A 21,819-nucleotide genomic window follows, 5' to 3' on the forward strand; every position below is an offset into this window, starting at 1 on the left:
ATTTACAATCAAGCCCTGTGTGTTTAATTTGTAAGCTCTTGTTGTCACTTTCAGACTAGTAAAATTCACTGTACCCTTACATGCTTGTTTGTCACAAGCAGTAGCGCTGGGGAGGGTGGCTTAGTGGCTGAGTATTCATCGTCCACCACGTACAAGGTCCTGGGCTTTGTCCTCAGCATTGCACGAAAGTCAACAAATAAAACAAAAATAGCAACAAGCAAAAGAATTGAAACCACAAGGGCCAGTGGTTTCAGTCAGAGAAAACACTGAGAACAACTCCCCCACCCCTCTGGGACAGGGTTTCTTTGTGTGGCCCTGGCTGTCCTGCCAACTCACTCTGTAGACCAGGCTGGTCTCAAATTCACAGAGATCCACCTGCCTCTGCCTCAAGAGTGTTGGGATTAAATTGAGAGGGAAATTTCAAGACGATAGAGATGATACTTAGAGGTGCCAAAGTCCGAGTCTGCTGTGTTGGGTGGTTAAGTAGAAGGGGGGGTAAGTAAGGCTGGGGGCTCATGGTGCTTCCATGCTGGGTGACTTCCTACACCAGGTACTAGCACTGAAAAAACACTCAATTTCCATTTTATGAAAACACCAACACCAACAACACACACACACGCCTTAACAACACACAGAAAACTTTGTCACTGGTCTACAAGGGACACATTTTTTTGGTTTGATTTGGTTTTGTTGAAATAGGGTCTCACTCTGTAGCTAACTTTGAATACCTGCCTCAGCCTCCAAAGTGCTGGCCTTACATGTATGAGCCATCACTGCACAGGAAAAGCCTTTCCCTGCTGAGCTACCTCACGCATGCCTTGTTCACTATTGCTTTATTCTACACTTATCTAAGTGCTGGCGTATAACAGGCACTCAATAAATATTTGCTAAATAAGTAAAATATCAACTTAACTTGATGCACAGTCCTCAAAAGAAAGATTGTGTGTGTGTGTGTGTAACTGAGTCTCATGTGGTCTACGCTGGCCTGAACTCACTAGGTAGCTACGACTGACCTTGCCTTCAAATTCCAAACACTGAGATGACAAACATGTCTGGCAGGAAGACTTACTTGAACTATTATTCTTGTAAACCAAAAGCAACTGCATTAAAAAAAAATACAGAGAACAGCAAACACATGAAAGAAAAGCGTTATGATCGTCTTACCTTGCCTCTCCTGTCTGAGACTCCATCTGATTAACCCAAGACTTGTAAATATCCACAGGATCGGTTTTGATGTTGAGCGATTTGTCATCCATAATCTCCTTCACCACAGGGGCCAAGATCTGCCGGAGAGCATTCTGGCCCCGGGCACCACGGTTGAAGCTTACAACCATTTTAATAACCGTAGGATTTCCTGTCACGATTTCTTGAATCTGATCCACCTTTGACCTATAAGAAATCAAACACAAATTAAACTAATCTCAGAACTATCGAGTTAAGGATGCTCCTCTGGAAGCCCTTCCAAATATTCACAGAACCATCTACTGATGCTCACCCAGCTGCAGGAATCTTGACTGGACCCTTCCTGTTAGGACCAAGTACTGTAACTTCATTTTTTTTTTCCTCTCTGAGATAAGGTCTTTCTATGTAGCCAAGATTGGCCTCAAACTCCTAATCTTCCTGCCTCTGCCTCCTGGCAACACTTTCTGTGTTTTGTCTGAAACAGGGGCTATGATTTTCTTGCCTCCGCCTCTTGAATGCTGGAATTACAGCTGGGACACCATGCCTGATCTACTCTTTCTTTTAAAGATTACATGTGGTTATTTATGTAGAATGTGTATGTAGGTAATTCTACCATCAGGTCATCAGGCTTGGCAGCAAACACTTTGTACCCACTGAGCCATCTTGCCAGCCCCACCTGTCTCTCTCTCTCAAGAAGTCACTCATAACTGCAGTACTATGCTACAGTAATAACTGTTAAGAATTAGCTACTGTCTAGTTTAGTTCAGCTGAAGGGTTAATAGGTCTTTCATGCCTCTTCATAAAAGGCAAACTATTTTCCTGCCCCAGTCTCTAGAATGCTGGGATTTCAGAGTGCAGCACTATGGGGCAGTTACCAACGCTTTATACTAGCTGTTTCTGAAGTGGATACTTTTAAAGAGTATTTCTCACAAATCGAGAGCAAGGAAAGGCAAAGGTTAGTCTGAGTCTGAACTATGGGCATCTCCAGTGATGGAAGGGCCTCCCCCACACCCTATCCTACAGTCTGAGTCCAAACTACTATGGGCACCTCTGGTGACGTAAGGCCCTGCCCACCCTGTCCGTACTTGATCTCCTCCTGGAGCGCCGTCTTGAAGAGCCGCAGCAGTAGGTACTCCTCTCGCTGGTTGGATGCGTAGTTGTACAGTGTGAAGATTACAGAGTCCATGAACTTGGTGGACTTGTTTTGAGGCATCTGAAAGATCAGCTTGGCCAGATAGGTCGGGTTGGTCTGAAATAAAACCAACAGATCAGAAACTTTTTGATATATAAAGGCTGATTTTTTAAAGTTATGTTTATAATTCTTTTGAAATTATAATCTGATCATTCCCCCCTTTCCTTTCCTCCCCATAATCCCACCTATATATTCTCCCTTGCTCTCTCAAATTTCTGGCCTCTTTTTCCTTAATTGTTGATATATAAATATAGCCTGCTCAATGTGTATAACGTTACTTGTATGTCTATTTTCAGGGCCGACCATCTGGTGTGCAGTTGGTGTGCTCTTCCCTGGGAAGACTGTTTCTCCTGCTCTCAGTGTTCCTAAGCTGCCCATAGTTCTCTGTCTAGGGTTGAAGCATCTTGAGCTTTCCCCTCCCAAGATCATGCTTTGTAAAACGTCAAGGATTATAATATACAGAAGGAAAACACGATAGCCCTTCACATATGCCTCATTCCCAGAGGGATCTGGGCCAGGCATCCCTGCGAGGAGGCAATCAGCCAGGTTTCCCACCCGGGCCCAGGAGCCCCCTACCTGCAATAAATAGAACAGGTGCTGATAGGCTTCCAGCTTCTCCCGCTTCTCCTTGCTCAAGGCCTTGAGGCCTCCCTTCTGCTTGTTCAGCATCATCATGTCCGACAGCTGCTCTTTGTTCTTCTTGGTAAGTTTTTTACTATGAGAAACCACGTCCTACAGACAAAAACCATCACACAGATCAAAAGGCTGGCAGGGCAGAGGCCACACTTCTGCATCTGGACCTTGTCCTAAAACAAACCAGGCTTCTGTGTAGTAGACATGGACTGGGACGTTATTTATAATAAAATCTTAGAAAATGTGGAACACAAAATGATAGTGGCGGAATTAGAAGAGGATGAGCTAAGAAGAAAGTTGGCTTCCACAGTCCCTGTTAGAATAGGTGGCCTCCACAGTCCCTGTTAGACGAGGCGGCCTCCACAGTCCGTTAGGAAGAGAGAAACAGCACCTGGAGCAGCACAATGTACCTATGCTGGCTGCAGGCATGCCATGTCAGCCGTAGGCACACTATGTGGCTGCAGACACACCATGCGGCCGCAGACACACCACGCCGGTCAGGCACAGGCCGTACCTGCAGTGTGATCTTGTTCTTCACCAGCAGTCCGATTTTGATATCCATGAGATTGAGGTCATTCTCCAGCTGCTGGTTGGAACGGATGAGGGTGATGACCTCTTCTCGCATCTTCATAAGATCAAGTTCCTCCTGGAAGTCCTGGTCACTTTGGTCCAGGAGGTGGACAAACTTTCGGACCACAATCATAGGCGGATCCTCAGCATTGACTGACGAAGAAAATATGACTCAGACAAAGACCCAAGTTCCCAGAACACTCTACGTCTGAGGAGGGGTCAGCACTGTCTTGAAGCTCTAGTGACACGTGGGACATCAACACTTAGGCCTGAGATGTGCTAGGACAACCACCAAGTGCAGCTCCTCCATTGTTATTGCTGGGTTACCACGGGGGCTACGTCGGCAAGCAGCAAGACATCTAGCCACATGTTAGCAAAGGGCTTAATCACAGTGGCACCCTTCCCCCAAGCCTTGCCTTCAGGACAACCAAAGAGCTCCGTGGAGAGTGCCCAGGACCTGAGGGCTCCCAAGCACTGCCTCAACTCTTCACCGCTGAGCCATGGTTACTCACTGAGAGTCTTGTAGTCATCACGAGCTTTGTTTGCCCGAATGAAAGCCTGGATTTTGATAATGTCATTTATCTAAGGAACAAAGAGGAAAGTCCTTTACTCAATTGTCCTCCAGGTACAAGGAAGAGTACACCTGACCAGCCTGCCATGCCTGAGGATACTCACGTGATCTCGGAAATACTGCAGCCGATCTCTATAGCGCTTTCTAGCCTGATGCATCCTGGCAAGGGACTGAATCTGTGGGGAGAGGAGCCTGGAACTTAGAGGAGGCTTTCTCAACATGTCACCCTTGCGCCCCATGTGGACAAACCCTGCTGGGCTACCGTACCTTCACAACTTCATCTTTATGGGAGCGCAGGTAAGCCAGCCGATTTTGATATGCCTTCTTCTGCTTGTATCCTCTCCACTGTGACTAAAAGCATCACACAATATACGTAGCATTATTTCCAAAGCATCAGTGAAAGTTAAAAAAAGAAAATCTTATTTTGCTATTCTGCAGGAACGTCATCCTGATGAAGCTGTAGGAAGCACCTCTGCAGGCACAGACCAAAATCCACCTGGGAGGACACTACTTCCCGGGCATCAGTGGAACACTACCCATAGTTCTGTCTGGGGCTTTGGTGCTAGGGACCCAATCTATGACCTTGTGCACACTCTGCATGTGCTCTACCACTGAGCTGTGTGCCTAGCCCACACCTGTCACCCCCTTACAACCAAGTCACACCGATTTGTCATCCTAACTGTTATCAGGCAAGGGAGATACACATTAATATGCCCATTCAGAGTTAAGGAAACTTAAGAGACACATGGTATCTAGTTAGCCATGGGGCCCGAATTCCTAATTCATTTTCCTGCTATTGTCACAGAGACACTATTGTTTGATTTATTGTGATTGTGACAGCATCACTGTGATTTCTCTAGAGGTGCATACGTTGCCCCCAGAGCCACTGAAAGAAAACATGATGCAGAGCTGTCTACGCCTCCTGCCACCGCCGTTAAGCACAATGATTATAATTTCCATTAAAGAGAAAAGAGGTCAGAAGAAACACACTCGCACATTCCACTTCACAGGGTGACGGTTTATTCCTCCTGTCTGAGAGGCCTGCTCACTGGGTGAAGTACCTGAATGCAGGTGATGGCGGGGATCTGTTTCTTCAGGAAGTTCATCCGGGATCGGAATTCCTGTCGGACTAGGTAGCCACGGCAGCAGGCTTGCAGTTTGGTGATCAAGCCTTCGTTGGCCAGCCAAAGCTGCTCTCGGTTATATGCAGCGGTCACTCCAGAGATGGAGCTCTGGAAAAGCATTTGGTCACATTCAGGGACAAGAGAAGGGACACAAAGCCTCTCTCAGAGCATACAAGTTGACTTCACTCTCCTTCAATTATTCCTAATCTTCAGTTGAGTAAGGGACATGAATACCCCAGGTGTGTTTCCAGGACCAGGCTGATTTGTTAGTGAATTAATAATTAAATATTAAAGGCCAGGACTCTAATGATTTACTTATCTATTTATGTTTATGAGGGCTCCATCTGTGCGAACAACTTTAAGCCAGAAGAGGGCACCAGATCTCATTATAGATGGCAGTGAGCCACCATGTAGTTGCTGGGAATTGAACTCAGAACCTCTGGGAGAGTAGCCAAGGCTCTTAACTACTGAGCCATCTTTCCAGCCCCCCAAGGGCAGGCCTTTAATTCATCCCTATTCCTGTACCCATGACTTATTCCCACTGGCATATGATACTAGTGAAGAACCTAGCGCTAAGGTGTGCAGGATCTCCCACCACACATACTGTGAAGGGTTTTGCTCAGCAGCCTAGAGGGTTTGGACCATTACTACAGGTGATAGGCAGTAGAAAACCTTTCAAACAGAGGAATAAAATAATCAGTTTTTTTTTAAAGAACATGGCACTGTTGGAAGAACAGCTAACAGACTAGAGGAGGGTTGTATTCACTTGTGTGCCACCACTCTCCTCCCCCCGCCCCGGTTACTTCTATTTTGTTTTTGAGACCAGGATTTTGGTATATAGCCTGAGTTGGCCTTTAATTCTTATCACCCTGTTTCAGATTCCTAAGTACTGGGATTAAAGGTGTATATGCGCGTGCGCGCGCACACACACAGCATGCTGAGATAGGATTTTGAAGTAAGTGCAAATGAGGTGAATTAGAATGCTACTATTGTGGTCCCAGTAAAAGGTCCTGGGCTTGAACGAGGCAGCAGCGGTGGGAACATTTAAGAATATCCCCCTATCTGATTACCTGCCAACATGCCCTCTCTTCCTTTCCTTAGTAGTAGAAGACTTTTTTTTCTGGGCCCTAACATGCACACGAAAAATACAGTGTGCTAAGTGCTTCTGTTCTTCTGTCAAGCTGTGCCTGAGATGTCTGGGTTTCCAGATGGAGGGGGCCTGATGGTGTGGGAAAGGGCTAAGACATGGAGGTACAGATCTCAGGTCACACCCCAAAGGTAGGAGTTGGAGCAACAGGCTTGAATAAAGGTCATGGTCATGTCATTGCTTACTGCCTGCAGGACCCCCTCTTAATTGCTTATAAGCACTACAGGGAGAAGTGGAGGCTGTCAGTTGCATCAGGCAGAAGCAGAGAAAGGCAGCGAGGGATCATGAAAGAGCATCAGAAGCAGGAGATGGGGGGGGGACTTCACGGAGATGAACTGAGGGAGTGGCAGAGACTTCCTAAACGCACCTGACAACTCAAAGGCTGTTGCCAGATGCTAAAGAAAGCATTTTCACTAAAGACACCAGACAAGATGCTACTTTGCTGTGAGCTAAGAAGTGGGTGGAAACAGTGAGTTTGGGGCAGACTAACTTTCAGGGCACTAAAGACAGGATGTGAACGTAGGTTAGGTCAAATCAGAAATCCTACAGGCTTGCCTTTTTTTCTTTTCCTAAAAGACAGGGTCTATTTCTATGTCTCCTTGGCTATCCTAGAACTCACACTTGGCTGGCCTCGAACTGAGAGTTCCACCTGCTTTTGTCTCCAGAGTGGGATTAAAGGCGTGCACCACCATGACTGACTGCTTTCCTTTTTTTTTTCTTTGCCTTTGGGTAAGGAGGACATGATTTGTGTGGGGACCGATACTGAAAAACGCAGTCCTTAGAACAGTAGCAACCACACTGCCTGGGAACTGGTTAGAAATGTGGACGCCCAGCCTCTGCTTTAGCCCTACAGGATCAATCTCCACACCCTGCATTTGAAATCCAGACAAGTATAATAATGGAAAACATGAGAAGTCAGGACTTGCAGGAACCAGGGAGGAAGACATTAGGCAATAACATGACAGTGAGCTCTAGAAAGGAGAGACTTCCCTCCTGAGGGCAAACGAAGGATCAAGTGGATATCCAGGAATGGGAGGGGCCATACTTGCGAGCCACAGCTTTTGCAGGAGGAAGAGATTAGGTCATGTGCTAAAAGTAAGGGAACATCAGTCCTTTGGGATGCTGGACCTACATGTAAGGCAGGGTCTAAGCCCGGCTGTGCCTATGGGGACCAGAGACTCTCCAAGGCTAGAAATCACTAGATGCAGCCTCCACCCCTCAGCCCAGCACTGGTCCCTCCCTCTCCCTCACTGCGGTGGCTCCAGCTGCACCTGTCTGTCAGCCAGCAGCAGTCTCTTTCCTCACACAGTCCTGGTTTTCCCACCCTCAGTGATGTCCCCCACTGCATCCTTTCTGTCTAGAGCATTCTTTGCTCTCTTCCTCACCTGTTAATGATGTCACTGAGGCTGCTTTCCTCCAGGAAACAGCTACACTTTCCCTGGCGTTTCCACGACTGCACTGTGCTAGAGCCCCGTCTCTGCCTGCACTCACAGGCTCTGCTCCGGGCCTGACGTTCCCACAACACTCAGAGGCCAACGGGCAGAGACAATGGGTCCCCCCAAGTTTCCTTTAAAAACCACACATCGTAGCTCACGGAACTGTGCAACTCAGATGTTCTCAGATTTAGACTTCAATTTCTTGCAGACCACTAAAACAGGATTTCTCCAAAATCCTCATTACACAGCCTGCATTTGAGTCCAAGTGAGCTCAAGTGTCGCCCTCTGACTAGCCCTGCAGCATTTTCTCTCAGACGCTTCTTGTGTGAAGAAAGGTGGCCTACCTGGATCTCCTCCCGAGAAAGCTGCACAGAATTCTGCACAAAGTCCGTGGGTTCGTCCCAGCCTCCGCCTTGCGTCTCCAGATTGTGGTAGTAGTAGTACCCGCCTTTCACCCAGTGTTTCACCCACTTGCTGTTATTGTCTCCTGGCAGAAGACAGAGGGAAAATGAAGGTCGCCCAGAGCCATGCTCCCGTTCCGATCTATCCAACCCCAGAGAGAGGATGTACTCTAGTCAGCTGTGAGAACCTGCTCCGTGGGTCTGTCCACTAACCCTCGGCTCAGAAATGTCTCATTAATGCCATCTATGTCATATCATAAAAATGGAATGCCTAGCCGATCCCATCACAGAATCGACCATACTAATCGTTTCTCTAAGACCTGGATGATAGAAAACTATCCTAAAAAGATGGGTGGCCATTCAGCAATGCAGTTCAGGAAGGAGAATGCTACACACCAGTCTCTGCTCTGAACTTCTTCAATTGTCCTCAGCTAATCAGAGCTATGGCATCCTAGAGAAGGCAGACAGTCAAGTCTCTCCACCTCTCCCACACTCTCATAAAACTGGTCTGGTTAACTCAGTTGTCTACAAGCGTTCAAAGCTTAGGACTACTTCCTGAAAAGTGAGCCTCAAGACCGTACACTAAGTCTCTCCTTCCACGTGCCCCTTCCCTCTACTGCCGTCTCCTCACACGCTCACGGGTGTGTTTACTCCCCCATAACTCACCTGCGGCTAGTCTTTTTTTCTTGGCTTCAGCAAGGTCACTCAGGTATGTTTCCCCACATTCGGGGATGACTCCGTATAAGCCAACATCCGGGGAACGAAGGGCACTCAGAGTTCTGCCAACATCACCACTGTCGACAGCTTCATTGATGGCGAAGATTCCCAAGGCAACTGTCTCAGGAGAGAATTATTAATGTAGCCGTTTAGAAGGTGTCTACATTCATATGACTTCTCCCAACCATACCTACCAGCCACCTATCCCCCACCCACCAGACCAAAGGCTTGTGGCTCTCACCCTCCACCCAAACATAAACCAAACAGCAGACACATGGGTACATACACTTCTGAGCTTCTTGGGTGTCTTTGTTGGACTGCCAGATTCCACCTTGAATTTCATCCAACCATAACACAGCAGACTCATCCTGGGTTTCCTACATATGATTAAAAGCAAAACAATAATAGAGCCATTATGTCAGGGTATATGTGATGAGGGCCTTCTGGGATTCGGCTATAGAAGAAGCCCCACGCATGAGCTGTGGATTAACTGAATGGAAAAAGCCAGGCATCAAAAACCTGCCCTAAAATAAACGGGAAATGGCTCAGATGGAGGCAAAGGATGAACGAGGACGAATCAAGCAGTTCAGGAAGCAGCAGAGGGAGCAGGAGTAGACACACCAGGAAGGGATCCAGTGACTTGTACAGTTTGACAAAAGCCAGAGCGTGTATATTAATTAACACACTAAGTCGAGAAAGTCTCCTTTGCCCTTGACACACAGAGGCAGCGCAAATTCTCCACTACAACCAATGCTTTCAAGACTGTCAAGTCTTATTATAACCAGATCCTTTCATTCTCACAGCTAACTAAAGCCTGGAGTTTCCGTCACTGCAGGTGTCACCGGATCACATCTAAACCTTTCTGTTTGTTTTTGGGATTTCTTTGTTATTGTTCTTTTTGTTTGCTTGTTTGTTTTCTTCTTTTGAGAAAGGGTCTCTCTCTACATAGCTCTGGCTGTCCTGGAACTTGTTAAGTATACCAGGCTATCCTCAAACTCAGAGATCTTTCTGCCTCTGCCTTCCAAGTGCTAGGATTAAAGGTGTGCTCTGCTACATCCTGCTTAAATCTTTCATTTTCAATCAGTTGCTGGAAACTAAAACACATTTCAACACAAAATCATTATGATAAATGGTGAAGAGATGGCCAGCAAAACCTGTGCAGCCTGAGGTGACCACTGGGGACGGGTGATGGAGCAGACCTGAGGTGACCACTGGAGACAGGGTGATGGAGCAGACCTGAGGTGACCACTGGAGACAGGGGTGATGGAGCAGACCTGAGGTGACCACTGGAGACAGGGGTGAGGAGCAGACCTGAGGTGACCACTGGAGACAGGGGTGATGGAGCAGACCTGAGGTGACCACTGGAGACAGGGGTGAGGAGCAGACCTGAGGTGACCACTGGAGACAGGGATGATGGAGCAGACCTGAGGTGACCACTGGAGACAGGGGTGAGGAGCAGACCTGAGGTGACCACTGGGGACAGGGGTGAGGAGCAGACCTGAGGTGACCACTGGGGACAGGGGTGAGGAGCAGACCTGAGGTGACCACTGGAGACAGGGGTGATGGAGCAGACCTGAGGTGACCACTGGGGACAGAGGTGATGGAGCAGACCTAAGGTGACCACTGGGGACAGGGGTAAGGAGCAGACCTGAGGTGACCACTGGGGACAGGGGTGATGGAGCAGACCTGAGGTGACCACTGGAGATAGGGGTGAGGAGCAGACCTGAGGTGACCACTGGGGACAGGGGTGATGGAGCAGACCTGAGGTGACCACTGGGGACAGGGGTGATGGAGTAGAAGTGCCTTGTTTCCTTCTTGCTATAGTTTAATTTTTAAGCTAACATACAAAGGTTTCAATATGGCATTTTAACACATACATCATTTTGCTTTATTTACCCCCGTCCTTCCTGATCCCTTCTTGCTGGTCTCCTATCTCCCCTCAAATATCCTTTCCTAAAAAAAAAATTTAAAAAAAAATCCTTTCCTTCTGCTTTCATGTCACACATACTGAAGACAGAAAATGACCACACACAATCCCCGAGTCCTCCACCTAAGTACTGGAAGTGCTAACCATCCATCCCAGTGTGGAGCGACAGTGAGCCAGCCACAGGCTTGTGAGTACAAAGACCGAGACATCCACAGTGAGAGGCCATGGTCCCAGTCTGCTAGAGAAGCAGCCTCCAAGCCCCACGGCTATCAAAGCAGAAGCACTTCCATGGGCTGGAATCCAGCTATTGCTGGGTCACTGCTAGGCTGATCTCACAGGGATCCCACGCAAAATCAGTTATCAGCAGAGCTGGGAGGCTGAACACAACTTCCCCAGCAGGGAGACAGAGCTGCAAGAATTCTGACCACTCACGGTCCTGTCTCCCTGCCCCGTGCAGGCTAAAGCAAAGAGCTAAACTAACCTTTCTTCCACACAGAACCTTCTAAGAACCAAGCAATGGAGCTAAGATAAACAAGGCAAGGAAGGCAATGAGAAGAGGCTGGCGTGTTAGAATAGGTTAGCACTGGCTTACAGGCAAGCACATATGTATATGCCTGCTAGCACATGTGTGTAGGTGGGAAGAGTTTTGTTGTTTTGTTGGTTTTTTTTGGTTTTTTTTTTTTTTTTTTGGTTTTTCGAGTACAAAAATGATTCCCAAAAGCCACATCTCGGCATTCAGGGGACTGGTAATTTATCTTTAGTAAGTGCTCGAAAGGCACTAATTTCAAGTAAAGGAAGAAAGAAACAGCGCTGATGAAAATGCAGACTACCTCTTGAGAAACCTCCTGCCACAAAGGCAACAAAATGCTGCCCAAAGTTGGTGAGAGTTGGCTTTTCCACACCGATGAGATGAGCTGGCACAGAGGCAGGATCTCGCTCAGTGAGAACGTGAGCTTCGTGGCTCACTGAGAGCGAGCTCCACGCTCACGCATGCTGCTCTTATCCTCATCTGACCTGACCAGGGCCTCACCTGCTGCTTAGCATCACTGAGGGTTGGGCGACAGCTGACAGTCTGGGCAAAAAAGGAAACACACACTAACCAAGAAACTTAGAAGGAGAATCTAGAGGACGGGTATTTAAAGAAAGCTTTGGAAGTGTATGAGAATTACTAAAAGTGATTGTGACAGTTGCTCAATCCTATGAATATAGTGGAAACAATGACACACATTCTAAAATGATGAATTATATGGTTCGCAAATTATATTCCAACAAAAGCATGTGAAAACAAACACAGCGGTCTCCTCTACTGCTCTCCGTGTTCACTGTAGCACTGTAGTCTGACCAAGCCTGAAGGGAAGGTGCACAGCTGTGCAGGCCTGCTGAGTGAAGCACAAAGGCCCTCAGCAGGGTGGGGAGGCCGCATTGCCCCCCCCTCCCCATCCAGGGAAATGGTTAGCAAATCACTAGCTGATTAGGGAGACTTTAGCTTTAGTGCACATGTATGACAAAGACACTTCACAGAATCCACAAGAGTCACTGACCAGCTGCATGAATGGTGGCCTGCATTTGCACCTCAGGAAACTGAAGCAAGGCCCTGCCTCCACAAAAACCAAAACCCTGAACCCCTAAACAAGTGATTTATGAGAGCGAGGAATCTGACTTCTGGAGTTACCACATTATCATTAAAATGTATCAACATTAAAATTAAAAACTGTCGGCCAGGCAGTGGTGGCACACACCTTTAATCCCAGCACCCAGGAGGCACAGCCTGGCAGATCTCTGTGAGTTCGAGGCCAGCCTGGTCTACCGAGGGAGTTCCGGGACAGCCAAGGCTACACAAGGAAACCCTGTCTCCAAAAACCAAATATATAAAATAAAAATAAATGAAACATATAAAAAATAAAGATCATCAAAACAAAACAAAACAGCAACAACAACAACAAAGACAGGCAAAGAGACTGAAAAGAACACACAAAAAAATAAATAAATAAAACAAACAAAAATCCCACCAAACAACAGAAATCATTGCTGAAAAGCCTCCCGCTGAACTTGTAGACAAAGACTCAAATCAGGTATTTTATCTAAATTCAAACGGTAATCATCTAAGTTTCTAATTATCGAAATAATGTATCTAATTTCTAATGGGAATCGTGTCTAGAACTGAAGTGTGAGAACATTACCAGACAGTATCAACCAAGAGAAACCACGTTCCTAAACATGCCAGAACGGAGATCCCAGAACGGAGCAGCAAGCACAGTAACTGAAGAGGACCCGTGGACTGAACTGCAGATTTGCGCGTGGAAAGGGTGAGGAGGTCAGTTTTGATGTTCTCAAGTCAGAAAACTAACAAGAAGAAAGGATGAAGGTGAAGCCTGGGATGTGAACACTCCATCAGGTTAGTGTCAGCCACCCGGGCTCCGACAGGGGAGGGATCCTTGCGGGCACCAGTCAAAGGATACACCACAAGCAAACCTGTGTTTAAAGAGTTTGCTAATCCGTCAGAAACTTTGCTAAGTCTGAGCGGCAGTGTCATCCCAAGACCACCAAAGACACAAAGAAACCACCAAGAGGACTACACGCTAAATTCTATATGGGCCTTTTTATTGTTTTTGAGACGGTGTCGCACACAGCTCAAGCTGGCCTTGAACTCACTAAGTAGCTTAGGACAACCATGAATTCCTGATTCTGCTTCCACCTCACAGAGCTGGGATTCCAGGCATGTGCCACCCCACCCAGCGATAGACTAAATTTAAGTTATGATCTTGAGCTCGCTAAATTTAGAATTCAAGGATAATTATTTTTAAAACTATTCCCTAAATGGCTTGTAGGACTTGGAAGCTAAGCAGCTGCCTAAAAAAAGACAATTCTACCCAAAGCGCAGTCTACCCGCTTGGTCCTGTGATGTTCTGCAAGACTGCCTGTAACTCTCCCTTTCTCCTAGGTTTTTGAAACAAGGTTTCTCTGTGTAGTCCTGGCTATCCTGGAACTTTCTTTGTAGATCAGGCTGGCCTCAAACTCATAAAGATCTGCCTGCCTCCCATATTCTGGGATTAAAGATGTGCACCACCACTCCCGGACCTTCCTCCTACTCTTGATGAACTTTGCAAAGTTATTCCACAGCAAAATGAAAAGCTTTAAACTCCACTCGCAGGCTATGACCTGAATAAGTAAAGCTCAGCAAAGTCAGTCACAAAAGTCAGTATATCACATGATTCTATGTATATAAAGTGTTCTGGATGTAAAATCCATAGACCAGGAGATTGTTGGCTGCACAGAGCCAGGGGAGACTGAGCAATAATGAGGAACCACTAACAGGTTTCTTTTGGGAATGATGAGAATACCCTAAGAGTGACTGGGAGTTTTGCAACTCTATGATTGCAATCCTACGATTGGAAACCACGGACACATTTCAGAATGGCGAGTTATATGGTATGCAAGGTTCATGTCAATAAAAGTACCGGAAAGCAAACACGACGGCACTCGCCACCAATTTAACTTCTAAGTACTACCTCTGACCCACTGATGTCCTAAACTTATACATAATTTCTGTTTTGTTTTGAGGTGTTGGGGAGCAAAGGCAAGGCCTCACACATGCTAAGCAAGCACGCCACCACTGAACGCACCACCTTCATGGATCTAGTTATCAAAAGACACGTATTAGACACGTATAGCAGGACCTTCCGATAAGTCAAGGAGTAGGATTCCAGAACTCCCAGCAACAGAAAATCATACAACAAGATCATACACCACAACAGTCACGTGGATGAATGACACTAGCGTATTGGACACAAGAAGCCTGACAATGTGTGGATGCACTTAAATATGGGGCAAAAGTCAACTATGGTACCTGAAACTGGGATTGTGCAGACCACCAAATGGGGAGACACGACTGAGAGTTTTGGGGTGCTGGTAACTTTTGCTGTATAGTCTGAATGTCAATCATATAGGTACATTCACTTCTAAAAGTTTATACAACTGAATACTTCATATGACTTGTCTTTTTCAGGATCTTATATTTTAATTAATCTTAACAACATCAGCAAAGATAGGGGGTAGAAATGAGAGGGAGAGCCAATCAAAACCACATATTTTCAAAACTTCCAAGAAGAGACCTGCCACTTTGAAAGCAAATTATGAATATTAAATTTAATTTAAAAAAGAATTTTGCTAAAGAGACATCTACAAGAGAGAAATACCATGAGTACCCAGAAGGTGGAGCGTTTGTCTCTTTTGCATCTCTCCAGTGGCCAATGATGAGACAGGGCAATGTGGCCATCCCCACCTTTGCTCCAGAAAGGTTGACTGCTCACCTGGGCCTTCTCTCTCTTTGCTCTGATCAGCATGTCTTGGTAATGCTGTGCCACTTCTGCAAGGACCCCCTCGAGTTTAGCCGCAGGGATCTGCAAGGCCTGCAGAGTCTTCTGTGCGTCCCCTTCATCCAAGGCTTCATTAATCAAACCGATGGCCAAAATCCCTACATGCAGAGAGACAATTTTAGCTAAGAAACCTAGAAACCAACCAGTCCTAAAGTCTTAGCTACTCAGGAGGTTGACAGAAGGGAATCATGTGTGCCCACAAGTTCAAGACCAGCAAGAAATGGTGCCAACTCCACAAACTCCCCTACGAGTAACGATTCCAACTGCAACTGAGCAGCATGTATATCGAGAAATAATTTAGTTTTTATTTCCTCTACACTCCCTTGCCCTATCCATTGCTTCAGGAAGCTCGGGTTCTTTTGCTTTGTTTTTAATGCATTAACTTTAGTGATGAGGATTTTGCTTTTGTTTGAGATGTCTCACTACAAAGCTCAGGCTGGTTTTAATGTCCTTAACGCTCAGATTCCAAGCCTGGGCCACCACATGCAGAGGAAGTGAGGAGGGTCAGACAAACCGGCTTCGCAACTTTCAGAAGCGTTCAGATGTGCCACCAAATTGTTCATCATTTTTATTGAATGAAACAGGAGGCTCGGGGGCCTCCTCCCTAGGATTCCATAACAAATGAGAGGCAGATGGAAGATCTAAGCCCAGGGTTGCCCATTCCAGGCCCTTCCCACAAATCACTTGAGTGTTTCCCACCGGAAATACAAATCAGAAACACCCACTGAGGCAGCTAGGCTACTCTGGGGAGGAGTGTGCTGTGCGTTGCAGCATCTGGCTGATCCCTGTCCCTGATCTCTGAGAGGAGCCTAGAATGTCCCGGAAACACAGAGCAGAGCACCTGTCTTTCACGGCAGTGCCTCCCACCGCCCTGAAGGTGTGCCGATGGAGACATCCTATGGTGGGCCTCAGGTAATTTCAGGATGGGGCTGGGCATGTAACACATGGGTTGAAGTCATGTAGTACCAGCCTGGTGTCCTGAGTACCAGATTCACAGCCAATCATATGTAGGTAATGAAGTCAGGTCTGGATTCCCAAGGCTCAGGCGAGCTTCCCTGCTCACATTAGCATGAGGACCACACATCCTGAGTCCACAGCAGCTTTGCAGTGGACTCGAGACACAGGCCCTGGCCCCTCTTTTGCCTCCTGATTTATACCCTCTATAATCAAACTGTAGTCCCAAGTCTAGCATGATTCTAAGTTAAATCATGATTCATGATTTAGAAGCCACTCTGGCAAACCACTAAGCCTCAACTTTGTAGTTAGCTGTTCAGAAGTGAGACCTAGCTTGAGCTTCCAGCTGATGTCTGGCCAAGAGGGGTCTTGTGGGGGACCGTGCCCTCAACCTGTACCAGATGACACAGTTCAGGCAGTTTATGTTAGAAGCACTTGCTATAACTATCTCTTACAGCTATAACAGAGCATTTAAAATCACCTCCCCAAAAAATGGATTTATAAGACACATACCCAATTATAATAACTGTGTGGTGTACTGAACACAGTATCCAACCATAGCTACTCAAGATAATTGTGTGTGTGTGAAAATATAAACATACATATCTCAATGTTGCATTCAAAAGCCTTGGGAGAGCACTATTTAGAACCAGTTCATGTAGTGATGTACGTGTTTGTATATGTCTATGCCATTTGCGTGTGCAGGCATATGTGCAGGTATGTGGACATGCGTTTGGAGGTCAGAGGTTGTATCAGGTACTTTCCCTAATCACTCGGTTGGCTGGTGGATGAGCTCCCAGGAATCCTCTTGTCTCTCCCTCCCTCTTCCCCAGTACTGGATTTACAGTGTACACAGCACCCCAATTTTTACAAGGGTACTAGGGATCTGAACTCATGACTTCATGCCTGTGGGGCAGGCACTTTAGTGACTGAGCCATCTTCCCAGCCCCAAACCGCATCGTCTCTAATGGGAACCTTGTCTGAGGGGACACAGTGATGACTCACGCTCATGCTCCTCATGGACCACCAGGTTCACATGGTCCACACAAGCTTGGATGTCATTCCACGTGATGAAGTCGTTATTCTCCGCATGTGCCTGAGCTTTCAGCTTCATCAACTCATCGAGATACCTGTCCCAGCCCAAAAGTTAGAGAGAGAGAGAGAGAGAGAGAGAGAGAGAGAGAGAGAGAGAGAATATGATTATTCAAGGAACAAAGGTCTCTAGAAGAAGGGAAGTATAGATATAAGCCATAGGCAAGGTCTGGGACTGCAAAGCAGCCTTAAAATGCAAACACCCAAGAAAACCACTAGTTCCTATTTCTAGAGGATTAGAAGATCAACTCTAGAAGGAGGCAGACAAGAGGGTCAAGCCGGAGACAGCACTTGCCTCATTATGTATGAGGCCCTGGCTCCAACCCCAACCCCAACCCCAACCGGCTTCACAGCTTTGAGAATGTAATGTACTGACAGCACAAACGAAGACACAAAGCCTGGAATGAATGAAAACACGCGTGTAGACACAAAAAGGCAGAGGGAAGCGCCACGCCACGGACCCAAGGCACGCGCTCTGGGGTCCCACCTTTGACAGTTTTCTTCCTCGATATTGGTGAGGCCCGTGACTGCGCTGCTCAGCTGTTTCCACACTGTGTTCATGTCTCCTGACTCCAGAGCCCTGTTGATGAGGGCCACGGAGGACAGCATCTCCACGGCGACAGTGAGTTCAGGATGGGTGAGGCTATGCTGTACAGGAGAGGAGAGGAGGGGAGGAACACAGTGAGCAAAGACAATCTCCAGCACCAAGGGAATTGGAAGTCCACATGAGAACCTGAGTTTCTGGAAAACGCTTCTTCTACCCAAGTGCACCGAGGTTATGGGTATTAAATTCACTTCCACCCCATTCTGCTCCCAAAAAAATCCAGGCTCAGTCAACTCACCTCAGGACTCTGTTGCTGCAGAGTAGCCAATTCCTTCTGATAAAGATCGGCTGCAAACGGATACACCTGGGGCAGCTGGGCTTCAGGATTCATTAGCTCCAAAACGGTCTTCTCGGCGACGCCCTTTTGGATGGCAGCATTGATTGCTGCGACCGCTGCCAGCCCTGGCAGAAAACAGGTCAACATGCAGTGGGCTCAGGGCCCTGTGCACAAACAGTGCCTCGTTTTTCTTTTGAGACAGGGTCTCATGTAGCTCTGGCTGCCCTGCAACTCCCCTCGCCTTGAACTCAAAGACATTTACCTGCCTCTGCCTCCCAGTACTGGGAATAAATGAGTGTGCCACTATGCCTGGCTGCTTTTATTTTTAAAAGAAAGAAAGAAAGGATGGATGGATGGATGGATGGATGGATGGAAGGAAGGAAGGAAGGAAGGAAGGAGAAAAGAAAGAAAATATTTTTATGTTATGTGTATGACATTTTGGTTGCATTATGCATGTGAACTGCATGTGTTTTGGTTGCATTATGCATGTGAACTGCATGTGTTTTGGTTGCATTATGCATGTGAACTGCATGTGTTTTGGTTGCATTATGCATGTGAACTGCATGTGTTTTGGTTGCATTATGCATGTGAACTGCATGTGTTTTGGTTGCATTATGCATGTGAACTGCATGTGTGCTTGGTATCCATGAAGACCTGAAGTGGGTGCCAGATCCTCTAGAACCGGAGTCACAGATAGCTGTAAACCTCCATGGGAGTGCTGGGAGCAAAACCTGGTCCTCTACAGAATGGCAAGTGCACTTAACCCCTGGGCCAGAAGCACTACACACACCTCTCCAGACCCCCCCCCATCTGCTTTAAAATTTGTGTGGAGTACATGTGTATATACATGTTCATATATGTGTAGGCACATACGGCAGGACATGTGTGGAGGCTGTAAGTTGAAGCTGGGTGTCTCGATCTCTTGACCTTAGACACTGAGGCAGGGGGTCTGCTGAATCTGGAGTCCTCTAATATCAGGCTAGTCTGGCTATCCATCTCGCCCGCCACTCAATGGGATTACAAGGCAGCTGCCACACCCACCAGGCTTCTACATAGATCCTGGGGGTCAGAATCCCGGTCCTCATGTTTGAGCAACAAAGTTCTATTCTACCTACAGTATCAGCCATGATGCTTGAAGTGGAACTCTCACCTCTGAGAACCCAGCACCTCACTGCAGATGGTCATAACAGCCCTGCAGTGGGGTGCAGCACAGTGGCAGAGCAGGGTACAGCTGGGCAAGGATGGGGCCAGGCCCAAGGCGGAGCCCACACTGAATGCAAAAGGCCAAAGAATGGCTTTACTGAAGAGCACAAACTGCAGAGGCCATGGCAGTAGACACAGACCTCTTGCTGGTGTAGTGGCCAGTGACTGAGTTCAAGATCTGGGGAGCCAAGCACCCACATATTCCAGTCTCCTACCATAAGGACCCTTGTTCACTGAACTCAGAGCCTATGGGTTGGACTACAGTCCCTGAACAAGAATTTACCCCTAACTTGAATGTGCAGGGCCCATAGGCAGCGTGGGAGGCTGTCCGGTCCAGTAGGAAGCCCATCACGCTAGGTCTCTCGTGCCAGCTGGCTACAACCCAGTATGTTCTCTCAGGCAAGAGGCTGGTTTACCTGGCGCCCAATTTCAAGTAGGACTATGCCAGGCTAGCACTGTCTGGACCGTGGCTGAGGGGCAGCTTTAGCAGACTGAGGTGACAGGCACTGGGTCATATGTGTTCACATAAATGTCTTCATACCAGTGTTTGGGTTTGCTGCAGGCTGGTTCTGTCCTTCCATGCTACAGGTATTAAGGATCTGCTTACCTACATGCCAATGGCCACCCTATCTACCTGGGTATCTACTGAGCTATCAGCTGGCACCTCTGCCACATTTTTTATCAGTTTGCAGACAATGCCTTTGTCTTACAAGTGCTGGCCTGTGCCAACAATACAAAACTCATACAGCAGGGCCAGGTCAGGAAAAACATCTCCCACTGCTGGGGGCAAGCAGCTCATCCCATCTTCCTCTTCCTTGTCCCAGGAAGGCCAAACCCCCTGGGAAACTAGTTCATTTGAGTACTGCCTGCACCTTTGGTTCCCCAGAACTGCTGCCCCCATGTACAGGACTGACTCCGCCCCCTTCCCCACAGGCCTGGCTCTCAGCCTCCCTTTTCAGACCACTTCCTGAATGACCCAGGACCTCCAACTGAGTGCACCCAGAAGAGGGCCTCCGGTCTGGGGACTGCATCTTTTATTCTTTCATATTAGGGGACAAAATCTGCTTCCAGTGCCTGACCTAGGGACAAGATAGCCCAGAGGCAGGGGCTCTGCAGGACCGAGCATGCAGTGGGGGAGGGAACGCAGTTAGTTGTGCTTACTCCTGCCCTGGCTGTCAGGGCATCAGGACCATGGACATGGGGTTCGTCACCCACCACGTCACAGCTCACACCTCTGTCCTCCCTTCCCCAACTACCCTGACAGGTGCTGGCACACAGCACTTCAACAAAACCCAGCTTGGGTCTAGAACAGACAAGAGTCACTCACTTCCCTCTTCACCTGCATTTTCTGTCTGCACTGGTCACCAGGTGTGCTACCGCCTCCCCAGGCTGCCCTTCACTGCTTCCCAGCGGCACCCTCCACCACTCGGCCCAAAACAAGCCAAGAATTCATTCACCGCCTGCACTGGCCCCCTTGGCACTGTCTGCCCCCACTCCTTTTCTCCTTCCTGTTACAGTCAGGAATGTTCTCTCTCTCCTCTTCCACAATCCACACATCTCACTCAACCCTCTCCAGCTACATCCCTAACTACCCACCTGGAGTTTATTAACCACAGTGAATCTGCCTGGACTCCAGTTCTGCTTTTGAAACTAGAAGAGCCCCATTGCCACCAAAAGTACTTTGCTTTTCATCATGACTAGTAGATTCCGGTACCAGGTGACCCAACTTCAGACCCTTCACTGACAAAGCCACAGCTCCCACACACACACATTTCCATGGCCTGGGGCTAAGGGACTCTTACTTCTTTGGTATTGCTGGGCAGCGCTGTTAGCAGCGTCCACTCCCGCCTGTACCTCCTCCTTCTGCAGGGGGTCAGTCTGGCCACTCTAGGGAAAGCAAAAGACATTGATGAGATGATGGTTCATGGGCCGGCCACTAGGGTTGAAAGTTCTCTTAACAGCAGCCGCAAGGGACAGAGAGACAGAGACATAAGGGACAGCTCCAGGCTCCATGTAACCACGCCCTTGGCAAACCTGGGGTACAGTGCTTCCATATTCTAGCATATTAGCACATGCACACATGTGAATGGTGTGTGTGTGTGTGTGTGTGTGTGTGTGTGTGTGTGTGTGTGTAAAGCACTGACAGGCTCTATATAGAAAATAAAATAAATATTTATGAACTCGCAAGGGCAGTAATGTGGTTTATTCCAACCAATGCATGCTGAAAATTCGTAAGACATATACTTGTCTTTATCTAGACAAGAGGAGACTTTCCTATTTGTTCTCCAGGGAAAGCCTACAAGTTGAATCCCACGCGATCCACCCTGAAGCACCTGCAGTATTCTCCAGTGCCGGCCTGAAGAATGGAAAACCTTCAGGTTTTCCTACAAAGATCTTCCTTAGAGGGAGGGGA

The 21,819-nt window shown here is 47.6% G+C and overlaps 1 protein-coding gene across 1 annotated transcript in view; it reads right to left on the bottom strand.

The window, feature by feature from the left end:
* The window catches only part of Iqgap1 (IQ motif containing GTPase activating protein 1), a 92,543-nt gene that overhangs the window by 17,397 nt on the left and 53,327 nt on the right, over nt 1–21,819 (bottom strand). Inside the window, exons 11-26 of the mRNA XM_075953246.1 lie at nt 21,209–21,293; nt 18,165–18,328; nt 17,810–17,970; nt 17,236–17,360; nt 15,211–15,374; nt 9,260–9,350; nt 8,923–9,090; nt 8,200–8,342; nt 5,210–5,380; nt 4,416–4,499; nt 4,253–4,324; nt 4,090–4,159; nt 3,522–3,730; nt 2,951–3,106; nt 2,268–2,431; nt 1,165–1,389 (exon numbers count right to left, since the gene is read on the bottom strand). Of these exons, the coding sequence (XP_075809361.1) occupies nt 1,165–1,389; nt 2,268–2,431; nt 2,951–3,106; nt 3,522–3,730; nt 4,090–4,159; nt 4,253–4,324; nt 4,416–4,499; nt 5,210–5,380; nt 8,200–8,342; nt 8,923–9,090; nt 9,260–9,350; nt 15,211–15,374; nt 17,236–17,360; nt 17,810–17,970; nt 18,165–18,328; nt 21,209–21,293 (2,252 nt within the window). The remainder of the gene's footprint in view (nt 1–1,164; nt 1,390–2,267; nt 2,432–2,950; nt 3,107–3,521; nt 3,731–4,089; nt 4,160–4,252; nt 4,325–4,415; nt 4,500–5,209; nt 5,381–8,199; nt 8,343–8,922; nt 9,091–9,259; nt 9,351–15,210; nt 15,375–17,235; nt 17,361–17,809; nt 17,971–18,164; nt 18,329–21,208; nt 21,294–21,819) is intronic.

Source organism: Microtus pennsylvanicus, chromosome 18 (assembly GCF_037038515.1).
Source record: "Microtus pennsylvanicus isolate mMicPen1 chromosome 18, mMicPen1.hap1, whole genome shotgun sequence".
Lineage (NCBI taxonomy): Eukaryota > Metazoa > Chordata > Mammalia > Rodentia > Cricetidae > Microtus > Microtus pennsylvanicus.